At 44.1% G+C, this 12,892-nt stretch overlaps 3 protein-coding genes across 4 annotated transcripts in view; 1 reads left to right on the plus strand and 2 right to left on the minus strand.

Annotated features, from left to right (window-relative positions):
• LOC126492637 (tripartite motif-containing protein 30A-like) overlaps nucleotides 1-12,892 on the minus strand; it is a 399,822-nt gene that overhangs the window by 283,693 nt on the left and 103,237 nt on the right. The window lies entirely within an intron of this gene.
• The window catches only part of LOC126492642 (tripartite motif-containing protein 30A-like), a 361,486-nt gene that overhangs the window by 245,420 nt on the left and 103,174 nt on the right, over nucleotides 1-12,892 (minus strand). The gene's annotated exons all lie outside the window — the stretch shown is intronic.
• On the plus strand, nucleotides 2,935-11,497 carry LOC126492641 (tripartite motif-containing protein 34A-like). The gene is made up of 7 exons (XM_050129183.1): nucleotides 2,935-3,375; nucleotides 4,161-4,256; nucleotides 4,825-5,055; nucleotides 6,956-6,978; nucleotides 9,095-9,195; nucleotides 9,453-9,479; nucleotides 10,289-11,497. The coding sequence occupies exons 1-7, from the start codon at nucleotides 2,953-2,955 to the stop codon at nucleotides 10,846-10,848; spliced, it is 1,461 nt and encodes a 486-aa protein (XP_049985140.1). The 5' UTR covers nucleotides 2,935-2,952; the 3' UTR covers nucleotides 10,849-11,497.

A 12,892-nucleotide genomic window follows, 5' to 3' on the forward strand; every position in this document is an offset into this window, starting at 1 on the left:
CTTTTTAGCCTTTGTAGCTTTGGCGCTCCAATCTTATGACTATTTGCTTTTACCTAACACTGATTGTTTTAAAAATGTATTCATTCATTTATTTTTGAGACTTGTCTTACTGCATTGCTGAGGCTGGTTGGCCTTCTGGGCTCAGATATCATCCTGCATGATCCTCTTAAGTAGCCAGGACTGCAAACTTGTACCTCCTCCAACCTTGTTTAAGTGACCTTGGCGTCCTCACCTGCCTTTGGCTGTCACCCATTCTTCCTGCGCACACTGAAGGTTAAGTCAGTTCCTTGTTCCCTTGCTCTGAGCTAGTTAACAAGAGCTACCTATTGCTGAGGAAAGCCCCGGTGGTGTTGACAGTCTTGCTAAGATGTTTTCTCTGTTGATCTTGTGTATCCCTTCCTCCCCCCCCCCTTAGGCTAACATAGGGACATTTTGTACCTTGATGAATGGGTTCAACACCTGCCACTGTCTAAGACCCTCCCTTTTCAGAGTTCACATCACCTGCCTTGTTCTGTCTGCACCTGACTGCTGGAGATGCCTCTGGTCGCTGCTACAGAGTTTAGTCAAGGCCAAACACAGAAGTTAATCGGGATTTCTGTGTTTATTTTTTTTTTAAGAAAATGTCAATGGAAATAAAGCACGTGTCAGGTATTAAATAAGTGTAATAAGCATCCACTCAGTATTTACTAAATATGAAATAAATATACAAGCTTACACTCTATCTAGAATAGCAATACAAAAGTTAAGTAACTTTTAGACAATACAAGAAGTAACTGATGCTATGGAATGACAGTTTTCTTTTTTTTTTTTTTTTTGGAGTTTTCATTTGTTTGTTTGTTTTTGTTTTGGTCTTGAGAGACAGGGTTTCTCAGTGTAATAGCTCTAGCTGTCCTGGAACTAGCTCTGTAGACCAGGCTGGCCTTGAACTCACAGAGATCCACCTGCCTCTGGCTCAGAATCACAGGTTTAGAAGATTAAAGCTTCAGTATGCAGAGTTAGGAAACTTCAGTAGAATCTTAAGAGTGTGAGGAATAAAGAAAATTGAATAAACAAATAAAATAAAAAAGAGTGAGGAATTTGACGTCTTTACCACAGGTCGGTTTTCCTTTGAATGCGGGGAAGATGTTGCATACCAGAGGAGCTGCAGAGAAAGGACTAGGACGTGGGCATGGGAGTTGCTCCAGTGAGAACATGGCTCGGGAGGTCTCGAAGGTAGTGAGCCCATAAGAGACCTCTACCTAGAGTCTCCGGATTCTTGCTATAGTTAGAGAAAGAATCCAGAGAGGCACTGTGAGGAGTTGGAGTTTTATTACAGAGAACAAATACGCAGTCAGGAGAAAGTATGGGGTGTGATAGACATCTATATAGAATAACAGCACCTGGGAGGTGGAAACAGGAAGATCAGAAGTTAGTTCCAGGTCATGCTTGCTTGTCCTGCCAACTTGAGGCCTGGCCCGGGCTATTTGAGACCTTGTCTCAAAACTACACATTAAGCTGAGTGGTGGTGGCGGCACATGTCTTTAATTCCAACATTTGGGGCAGAGGCAGGCGGATCTCTGTGAGTTCCAGGCCAGTCTGGTCTGCAAAGCAATAGTTCTAGGACAGCCAAAACTACACACACACACACACACACACACACACACACACACACACACACCCTGTCTAGAAAAAAAAACAACAAAACAAACAAAGTACAAATTTAAAAATATAATAAAAAAGAAAGGATGGGAGATGAGAGAAAGAGTGTGTGTGCCATGTGTGCCTTTGGGGGTCAGAAGAGGGTTTGATCCTGTGGAACATGAGTTATGGAGAGTTCTGAGACGCTCTATGGGGACTAGGAACTCACTTGAACCCTCTGAAAGAGCAGCAACAAGAGCTCTTAGCTACTGAACCACATCTCCACAGTGCTTAGTGCTTTTCAAGCTTCTCTTTTATTGTGGGCCAATCAACAGTAGGTTGAGCATCATCTTTTAATGTTCCTTAGCTTTTGTTAACTTTTAAGAATGATATCTTTTGTTCTTTTACATTGTGTGCGTTTGTTTATACAAGGTGTACAGGTAATATGCACCCACCTCTCTCATTCGGCTGGCTCCTTTGGTTAAGATGTTTTCGGGCAGTTCGCCCTTTCAAAGACTCTGGTTAACTGATTCATTTTACCCCTTCAGCTTCCATCTCAGCAGCTTCAGCTCTTCTCTTTCTACCGTTTTGGCTTTGGTTCATTCTTGTTCTTAGTGACATCTTGATTTGAAATATATGATTTTTAAACTTTAATTTTATTTTTGTTTTTTCAAGACAGTTTTTCTCTTTGTACCCTTGGCTGTCTTGGAACTTGCTAAGTAGACCAGGCCAGCCTCAAACTCACTGAGATCTGCCTCTGCCTTCTGAGTGCTAGGATTAAAGGCGTGTGTCACCACTGCCCAGCTGGTTTTTGTTTTTTAATAACGAAAGCAGGGAAACTTCCAAACTTGCAAGTTCCCAATCAGGGTGACTCAACACTGCACTTTGTGGCCAAATTCTAGGAAGGAAAGAGACCTTGCCCATGCCAGTGTGCATTGCAGATCCTAGGACTTGTGCTGGTAGCCTGCACTTCTGCCCAGTGCTAAGCTAAGGCCTGTGTGAACTGTTTTCTAAGCTTCTTATTCTTTCTTCATTTTGCCTCAGTCCCTAATCTTTCCTGTGCCGCCACTCCATTCTTCCTCTGGAGTATTTCTGATCCATTCAACAAATTGCAATTGGTTTGCTCTTTGTTTCAGATTCTGTCTATTCACAGCTGAAAATTAAGTGGTTTTTGCCATCATATCACCCTCCTTGAAGGATATGAAGTGACCGTGCTCCTCTAAGTTGCCTTTCAGACTGAGATACCGTCATTTCATAATCTTCCTCGCCATCCAGCAGTCTGTAAGAAAGAAGAGCCTCAGAAGTTAGGGCAAGAAAAAGTAGGGGAGAAATAGAATGGCTTCAACAGTTCCGATGAATGCAGAGAAGGAGGCCATTTGCCCTGTCTGCCACGAACTTTTGAAAGAACCCATGAGTCTAGGCTGTGGCCACAATGCATGCAAAGCCTGCATCACCACGAACAAGAAGAATGCAGTGATCAACCCCAGAGGGAGAAGCAGCTGTCCTGTGTGTGGGACTAGATTCTCATTTGAAAATCTACAGGTTAATCAACATCTGGCAAACGTAGTAGAGAGACTTAGGGAAGTCAAGGTGAACCCTGACATTGGGGAAAAAAGAGATCTCTGTATCCACCATGGAGAGAAACTCCTTCTCTTCTGTAAGGAAGATAGAAAGATCATTTGCTGGGTTTGTGAGCATTCTCAGGAGCATCGTGGTCACCACACTTTCCTCCGGGAGGAAGCAGTCAAGGAATGTCAGGTAAGGTCCTGAAGGGAAGAAGATAGGGCACAATGTGATTCTTGATAAGAAATTGTACCTTCCCACCTTTCCTCCCTCCCTCCCTCCCTCCCTCCCTCCTTCTCCTCCCTGTCTTTCCCTCCCTCCCTCCCTCCCTCCCTCCCTCCCTTCCTTCCTTCCTTTCTTTTTCAAGACAGGGTTTCTCTGTATAGCCCCGACTGTCCTGGACTCACTCTACAGACCACACTGGCCTCGAACTCAGAGATCCACCTCACTGCCTCCCAAGTGCTGAGATTAAAGGCGTTTGCCATCACAGACCAGCAACTTCCCAACCTTCTTGATTCACATTACCACCATAATATCGAACCCTTACCTTATATTCGGTCCCTAATGCCTAGAAATGTCTTTTCTTTCCGTTTATGTAATGGATTGGCTTGCAATACACACAATCTCTTGATCAAGAGCAGAAGGTTTCGGGGTTCCTTTCCCTTGTATGCACAATTGGGGAATGCTTTCAGCTTGCCTCTCAGCATGGCCTCTGCTGGGGAATACAGAAAACTGGAAGCACATCAGGGTGAGGAAGGACTGCACTTGCTACATGGTCTGTACTTTCTCTGGGGAAAGAGATGTAGACTCCCGTTGGTATGCAGATGATGGCTCTGTTCCCCTAGGGTTACAGAATGCCTTCTCTTTAGATGTTCTTCTGTTCAGCATCAACCTCATGACTTCTACAAACTAGGAACAACCTGGTTTGTTAGTTCTCTGTCCAGGTGGCAAGCATGACAGATATGATTCGTTTCTCACAGGAGAATATACAGAAAGCTCTCGAGAGGCTGAGGAAGGAACAGGAGAAGGCGAAGAAATTGGAAGCTGACATTGAAGAAGACAGAATTTCCTGGAAGGCAGGAGATGCTTGTGCCCTCATCTTTGTTCCCTGACAAGCAATGAGTTCAAAGCTATCTATAAGTTCCTTTTGAGGGATGAGGGACGGGGGCAGACTTGTTGTAAATACACATAAATATTTGGAACCAAACACAATGATAAACTGTATAATGCTGAAGACTGGAAGAGTCTTTGTTCTTCTCCTGTCTCCAGAGGCTCTGACACTTCTGCTGGAAGACACCAGGCCAAAAAAAAAAAAAAACAGAAAATTTCTCTAAATTTCAAAACCAGAAGTGCTGATGTAGGGTGCCACGAGTGCCCAAGACAATCGTTACAAGTTGAGCTTTATTCCAGTCTTGTATTAGTTTGGAGGTCTCCTAAATAAGACAAGGAGGGGATTGTTTAGTTTTTGTCCCTGTCTGGGTTGACTTGTAATAAAGGGAAAATAGAAGCTAAAAATAGCACCCCCAGATTGCTCTTCTCTTCCTATGTCCTCCCTGGATTAAGTTCTGCTACCTTATAGTGACATCTTACCTCAGACTGACAGGCTCATTACATCTCTCTCTCTCCCCCTGTGCATTCCTGCAGTGCCAGATCCAGACTGAGAGACAAAGGATACAAACGGGTTTTGATCAGCTCAGAAGAATCCTGGACGAGGAGGAGCAGAGAGAGCTGAAAAGACTTGGGGAAGAGGAGCAGCTGATACTCGACAGCCTGGCGGAGGCAGAAGCTGAGCTGGCTCAACAGAGCCAGTTGGTACAGGAACTTATTTCAGGTCTGGAGCTTCGGTGCCAGTGGCCAGCGACAGAGCTGCTGCAGGTAGGAATGAGCACCTCTCGAGGCAGGCCGCAGAGACATTGCACCTCTCCTTCCTGGAGCTGTGCACTCAGTGTTAATGGAAGTCATGGAAGAGAAGATTATCGCCTCTTTTCCAGTCTTAAGGGAAACCATTCCAGTTTTTTGCCGTTAAGTAAGATGTTAGCCTGAGAGGGACCTACCCTATGATCCCAGGGACTGCGTCCAGGGCTTGGCAGCAGGACTTCTACCCACTAGGCTGTCATGACTGCCCTTTCTCATTTTGTCCCCAGCACCCTCCTGCCAGGCTCTACCCCAGCTCCATGATGCTTTCGTTGGTTTCTTCTTGTGATGCTTCAACAATTTTAGTGTCACATAAAGCCGTTTTGTATCTTTTAGAAGAATTTTAAAAATATTCGCGTTCCTTGTTCTTTTAAGCTTTTAGTAAAATTCAGCAGTGAAGCCATGGTTGATTTTTCCTTTCATGAAGCTTGACTTCCAATCCAATCTCGTTGCATGCTTTCATCCTATGCATGTTTTCTCTCTTCTTGAATCACTGCACTTCCGGGATCCGTTCCTCTCCTCTAACTTACCTACTTCGTTCATAACACAACAAACCGGGGTGGAGAGGGCTTGAGGAGTTGAATCCAGGGCCTTACACTTGCTAGGTAAGAATTCTACCTCCAAGACACACCCCAGCTCCTGTGGTTCTTTTCAGTTTTGATTGTTTGTGTTCCTGGCACCCTTATACCCAGAGTCAGGAATGTTTGGGTGGAAGCTCCACCCCCAGCCCCTCCCCTGGTCGTTGCCCCAGTCCAGACTCCACCTCTGAGTAAGCCCACCTAACGGTGACCCCCTCCCCAGAGATGCTCAAGACCACTCCCACAGAGAATTTAAAAAAAAAAAAAACACAGAGAACAAACACGTGTTTTTCTGGTCTTCCTTTCTGCGAGGCTGGAAAGCCATCTGGGAACACTGATATTCATTAAACCTGGGCTTTTTCTGATTTGGTTTGCTTTGGATTATTGACTCGGAAGAGAAGCTTTTTAGGGTGTAGAAACTTTTTAGTTTATTTGTTTTGGTTATTTTGGGACAGGGTCTTACTATGTAACCCACCTCCTTCCCCTGTCTCCTGAGTGAGATTAAAGGTCTGTTTCACCACCATTCTTTTTGAATTTGTTCAAGGTCAGTGGCAGTGTCTCATCTCTTCTTCCCCATTTGAAAACTCTACCTCTCCTTTATTTTTTCCTGGTGTGTTTAGCCTAAGGGTTGCCAGCTCTGTTGGTATTTTACATTACTTTTTTTTTTTAAAGATTTATTTATTTATTAAGTATACAGTGGTCTGCCTGCATATGTCCCTGCAGGCCAGAAGAGGGCAGAATATTTCATTACAGATGGTTGTGAGCCACCATGTGGTTGCTGGGAACTGAACTCAGGACCTTTGGAAGTGAAGCCAGTTCTCTTAACCTCTTAGCCATCTCTCCAGCCCTTTACATTACTTTTTAAGAAGGAGAAGGAAAGAAACTAGCGGGATGGTGATTGTGCACACCTTTAATACCATTCCAGCACTTGGGAGGCAGAGGCAAGCAGATCTCTGTGAGCAGTGCCAGAATAGGCTCCAGAGTTATACAGAGAAGCCCTGTCTCAGAAAACAAGAAACAAACAACACACACACACAGGAGAAAGAAACCATATTTTTAGCCAGTTTTGCTGGCAAATACATGTAACCTCAGTGCTGAAGAGGCTGAAGCAGGAGGATCAACAGTTTAGCACCGGCCTGGGCCACATCTAAAGAAGCTATCTAGAAAAAAAATAAAATAATTTACTCTTGATTCTTTGATTCCCCCTCCTCCTTTGCTCCTTTTCCCTAACCCTGCTCTAAGCTCACACTCTGTGACTTGTGATTTTATTTTCTTCTCCCTAGGATATGAGCGGTACCTTGAAATGGTAAGTATGGATGACTCCAAGTGGGGTTTGTGTAGTACAGAAGGATTAGTAGTTGTCCCTCTTAGTTTTCCTGTCAGTTTTGACAATCTAGAGCCTTTTGAGAAAGGGGAACCTCAGATGAGCAAATGAACCAATTAGATTCTCCTGTGGCAAGCCACTGAGGCATTTTCTTGGTTGACCATTGAAGTGGGTTGTACTGTATGGTCTTGGATCGTATAAGGAAGCAGACTGAGTGAGCAGTGAGGATCAAGCTGCACCCCTCCATGGTCTCAGCTCAGCTTCAGTTTCTGCCATCAGGTACCTGACTTGAGTTCCTGCCCTGACTTCCCCTCATGATGGACTGTGGTCTAGACATGATAGCTGATAACTGAAATAAACCTGTTCATCCCCAAGTTGTGTTTGGTCATGGTGTTTATCACAGCCATAGAAATCCTGACTAAACCAAGAGCCATTACCAATATCTTTGTACCAGTGAAACACTGTTTCCCAGGTCAAGGACATTTGCCACATTGTTTAGAACTGCTGGTCCCAGATAAAGACTGAATCGTCTCATCCCCTCAGAGAATGAACTAGACTCAGTGGTAGTGAATGTGGCGTTTTAAGTCAGAGTTGGGGTCACAAAGGGCATTAGAGAAGTCAGCATCATTTTCCTGTGACTTAACTTCACTCCTGCAGACTCCCTGCTGCCAGTCCTGGATCTCCTGTTTCACAGGTGTTTCGTAAACAGAAAGCCTGACCAAGGCCTAAACAGCCCATGGGGACTTTGTTCACTGAAAATAGAAGATTTCTAACGACTTTTAGAAACACACACACCTCGGGGTTTGTGATTCTCATCTAAGTTTCCAAAAATTATCCTCTTGTTTGGCATGTTTTACAAAGCTCTTGTGGTAAAGTATAATCCTTCATCTGTACTTGCCAATCTGGTTTTTGTTTTTTTGAGACAGGGTTTCTCAGTAGCTTTATAACTGTCCTGAAACACACTCTAAACTAAGCTGGTCTCTAACTCATAGAGTGCTGGTGTAGGAACCTCACCCCTTATTCTCAAAGGGGCAAGAAGAAATTTCCTAGCAGAATGTTTTCCCAGGAAGATAGTGGCCTTCCCCTCTCCCACCTGGGAGATTCAGAGCACAAGGTCACTTAGCTCAGCCCAGCCAGCCACCTGGTACAAGCTGATAAAGATGGCCTAACTCAAAAACAGTGGCATTTCTCTAAGAACAAGGAAAAAGCTGATTTAACAGAATGGGAGGGAGCAGAAGTTCTTGTACCCGTGTCAAAGTAGTCAAAGAGTCTCTTTGTAGTTATGCCTTTAAAAGCTCACCCCACAAAAAGATATAACTCCTCTCTCTACCCCTCTGTCATTTGGAGACAGGGGTTCCAAACATGTTTGTATTATGCTGATTAAACCTTGCTTATTACAGTCTGGGCCTCTCTGGGGGTTGTAATCTGGGCACAACACTGGGATTAAAGATGTGAGCCACCGGGCTGCAGAGATGGCTCAGTGGTTAAGAGCATTGCCTGCTCTTCCAAAGGTCCTGAGTTCAATTCCCAGCAACCACATGGTGGCTCACAACCATCTGTAATGGGGTCTGGTGCCCTCTTCTGGCCTGTAGGCATACACACAGACAGAATATTGTATACATAATAAATAAATAAATAAATATTAAAAAAAAAAGTATTATACAGAGAAACCCTGTACCAAAAAAATAATAAATGAAGAAAACAGAAAAGAAAAAAAAAAGGAACACAGGTGTTTAAAAAAAAAAAAAGATGTGAGCCACCACCACTCAGCCTTGGAGTTGCCAATCTAATAGCATCAACTTCCTTTAAAACACATGAAATTAAAACTAGACTCATTTGGGGGTTTGTTTTTGTGGAGCGGGGCAGGCAGATCTCTATGAGTTTGAGGCCATCATGGTCTACAGAGCGAGTTCTAGGATACCCAGAGCAACACAAAGAAACTTTGTCACAAAAAAAAAAAAAAAAAAAAAAAAAAAAAAGGTCAGGGCTTTCTCTGAGGTTCAAGTATCAAGTTCATCAGTGATGTGGAGGGGATAAAGGCAGTAGAGTCAGAGACAACAAGGAGACAGGTAAAGGTAAAATATTTCTTCATCTCTAGGAGTCATATCTGGACGTTGAAGAAGCCAAAAGCGGTTTCTAGGAAACTGAAGAAGGTATTCCAAGCTCCTGATCTGAGCGACATGCTCCGACAGTTTAGAGGTGAGTGAGGCGCAGTGGCGAGTGTGGGTGTGGGCCGCTGGGGGGGGTAAGTCTGCTGGTGAAGAGAGCAGGGGTCAGCGAGGGGCATCCTGGGAGGAAGAGGGTCCAGTTGTGTCTGGGGAAAACTGGAAAGGATTCGGTTTGGTCTCTCACTTACCAGCTGGCAGATTCACTCTACCAGCCTTCCTTACCTCTAGAGAGAAGTATTCCAATTTTTTTGCCTCTGATAAAAGTCACCAAATCTTTTATTGTTTCAGAGTTAACAGCTGTCCGCGGCTATTGGGGTAAGAAGTTGCAGATCTTCAAATCACGGTATTCTGGTCACCTTTCCGAAGGGTTGGTTCAGTGAGGTCTCATTACCTTTGTTGTCTCCAGTGTCACCACACACACACACACACACACACACAGTGTTCCTCTAAGGCCCTATGGTGGTATATGCCTATAATCTTGTGGATTGCGTTGGGTGGGCTACTCAGTCTAGGGGTTAGTAACCCACCTGCAATCAAGTTATTCCAGGGTCTCGGAGGGGCGCTACCTGGAAGGGAATGAGCTAAGACAGAAGAAAGAGGCCAAGCAATTTTGTAAAAGCCTCCGTTTATTAGGGACGGGTTACAGTTTATATATGGTAAGGAATGGGGGGCAGGGTAACTGGATTCTTGCCTCGTGTTCCAGGTCACGTAGGCCAGGAGGTAGGCTAGGAAGTCAAGTGGCCACACCTGGTTTCCTGGATAGCTGGAATGTGAGGCGGGTTCCGCTAAGAGATTGCTGCTAATTGGGTGAGGGGCATTCTGCAGACTCCCCAGGGTGATGGTTCCTGTAATGATTGTTAGTGGGGAAATGGCTCCTGACATAATCTGAGCACTAGGGAGATGAGGCAGGAGAACTGCTTGTCTAAGGCTAACCTGGGCTACTTAGCAAGACACCGTCCTAAAACAACTGTATAACATTTTTGTATTGTTTTACCATCTCCCACAATCGATCAGTATTATTTCCCTCTAACCTTTCCAGTTTTTGCTTTTCATGATGTCATCAAACAAGCCACCTCTGTATTAGTCACCTGACCTTTTTTTTCCTTTTTTTTTTTCTCTCGCAGCGGATTTCACATTTAATCCAGAAAACCTAAATTTGAATCTCATTCTTTCAGAAGATCACAGACAAGTAACATCTGTGCCCATTTGGCCATTTAAGTGTTATAATAATGGTATCTTGGGCTCCAAATGTTTCTCCTCAGGGAAACATTACTGGGAAGTGGATGTGTCTAAAAAGAATACCTGGACACTGGGAGTTTACGTTAGAAAACGTACTTTAAAGTTTGATGTCAGGAGAGGCAAAAATCAGCCAAATGTTTGCCACAGATACAAACCTCAGAATGGCTACTGGGTTATAGGGTTACAGGATGGATCAAAGTATAGTATCTTTGAGGATTCTTCCAACTGTGACCCTACCGTTCTGACCCCCTTTGTGGCTGCCCCTCTCCATCGGGTTGGGGTTTTCCTTGACTGTGAAGAGGGCATAGTGTCCTTCTTCAATGTCACAAACCATGGGTCACTCATTTACACGTTCTTTAAATGCTGCTTTTCCCACCCTGCTTATCCATACTTTAATCCTTGGGACTGCCCAGCTCCCATGACCCTGTGTCCTGTGAACTCCTGAGTTTTTCCATGCTCATCCATTTCTGATATTACTTCTTGCCTTGAGGCTCGCCTTCATCTGGACATACCTGTGCCATTCAGGCATCTCGTCCCGTGGTCTCCCTTCTGTACTTTAATACTTTAAGTCGTGCTTAGATGTGGTTAGGAGAGATGTTTACCCATTTACTCTTGTTGATATCCTCAAAGACAGCTCAAGTCAAGTCGAGAACTAGCTAGACCAATCAGCATACCATCTATGCCCTTCGACTTCTGTATTTCCCTCTGTCTTCAAGCAATGTGTCAAAGCCGGTTAGCCACTCATCCCTGTTATTTAAACAATCCATAAGAACTGGCCTCGTAACCATCACTAATGAGACTGTCGATTTGCCCAAGATATCTCACATTGAACAGGGAGTCAAGGAATAGAAAATATAAGCAGTAATGAGCCTAGAGTGGAGTTATTTCTGGTCTACAAATTCAGGTCCTTTCTCTCATTGTAACAAATGCAGAGGTTTTTAAACTGTAAGTTGAAATGCGTGTAATTTAAGATTGTCGCAGAATATTATTGGCCCTTGTTCCTTTCTCCACCTCAGCCCATCCCAGGCTTTCCCCATATCTCAGCCTATACAAGTTCCTGCCTTATAATACAATTAAACAAGATTTTGCTTTGACATCCTCCCAACTCAGTGTGTGTGTTTTTTCTGGTGGCCAGGGGGAGGTGTCTCGACGCCATACCTCTCAGGCCCAGGGAAAGTCCGGCAGGTCAGGACTTAAGTGTTTATTTTGTTGGTACTGTGAATGACATTATTGTCTCAACTTCCATTTTGGATAGTGTGTTATTTCTGAATAATCGTTTTACATCTTTCAAGTCCTGGTTTAATTCCTGTTGCTGTAACAAAGCACCCTGAGGAAAGAAAGCCTATGGGAGAAAGGGCTGGAGTCCAGGGAGGTTCCAGCTTCTCACTGCCGGAAAGTCAAAGGAAGGTTAGGGAGTGTTTGCTTATCCTGCATGAAGATGTGTGTATGTTTTGTCTCACCTATCTAAGGCACCTGATTGGTTTAATAAAGAGCTGAATGGTCAATAGCTAGGCAGGAGAGAGTTGGAATTTCCAGGGAGAGAGAGGAAGAGGAGATGAATCTAGGCATGCAGGAGATGCCTGCGAGATCCAGAGCAGGCTGAATATACAGAATGGGAGAGGTAAAAGTCAGGTGGCAGAACATCAACTAGGAACAGGTTAAGTTATAAGCACTAGTTGGTTCCCAATAAATAGTAAATATAACTAGCAATAAAATTAAAAAAGAGCTATTTGGGAATGAGCCTAAGCTAAGGCCAGGCTGCAGTAAGTCTCTGTGTCATTATTTGTGAGCTGGTGGCCCACACTACAAAGAGGTTTGAGGTGACTGGACACTACATCTGTGATTGTAAGCAGAGAGCAATGAGTTCATGCATGCATGCTGTCCAGCTGCCCCGTCCATTTCATTCAGACTGGGCCCTGCCTTTAAGGAAGAAACCCGCAGATCCTATCATTGTTACTATCATTGCGAGACAAGCCTGTTTTACTTCTGCTGACTGTTTATGAGATAGCATTCATAACTGTAATATAAATTAGTACATTGGCACACGATGTCTGTGCTTATTGAAAGAGAAGTACGGGAACACGGTGAGACGTCTGTCACAGACGTAAGCATGTTTATCCCATGTCCTCAGAGACACTCCAACGCCATGATACTGTGCCAGGAAAGGAGAAGCCCATTAAAGACATCCGAGTCCCTGAGAACACTGAGAGGGTAAGCCATTTCCAACAGCGGTTACTCTATCCCACGGCACGACATTGCCTGCAGTACCAGAAACACTAGGTACCGGTGGACTGTTTTGTACTTGAACTTTTGCTTGGTATGCCCTTAATACTCTTAGGTATTCAGAAGTAAAGTCTGGCTATTATAGATCAGCCTTCAAACAGGACAATATGTGACATGATAGTATTATATATAAAGAAAAATAATCAAGAACAAAGTATAGCCTTTATAGAGATACTAGATGAGGGATGCTGACATACAGACCAAAC

This window comes from Alexandromys fortis, unplaced genomic scaffold (genome assembly GCF_014885135.2).
Source record: "Alexandromys fortis isolate MF-2015 unplaced genomic scaffold, M_Fortis_MF-2015_v1.1 scaffold_303, whole genome shotgun sequence".
Classification (NCBI taxonomy): Eukaryota; Metazoa; Chordata; class Mammalia; order Rodentia; family Cricetidae; genus Alexandromys; species Alexandromys fortis.

What these genes read in the sequence shown, in the direction of transcription:
- LOC126492641 (XM_050129183.1), top strand. Translation starts at nt 2,953, where the DNA reads ATGGCTTCAACAGTTCCGATGAATGCAGAGAAGGAGGCCATTTGCCCT. An exon ending in AAGACAGAATTTCCTGGAAG is followed by an intron (nt 4,257 to 4,824) that starts GCAGGAGATGCT and finishes GCATTCCTGCAG; the next exon opens with TGCCAGATCCAGACTGAGAG. An exon ending in ATGAGCGGTACCTTGAAATG is followed by an intron (nt 6,979 to 9,094) that starts GTAAGTATGGAT and finishes CTTCATCTCTAG; the next exon opens with GAGTCATATCTGGACGTTGA.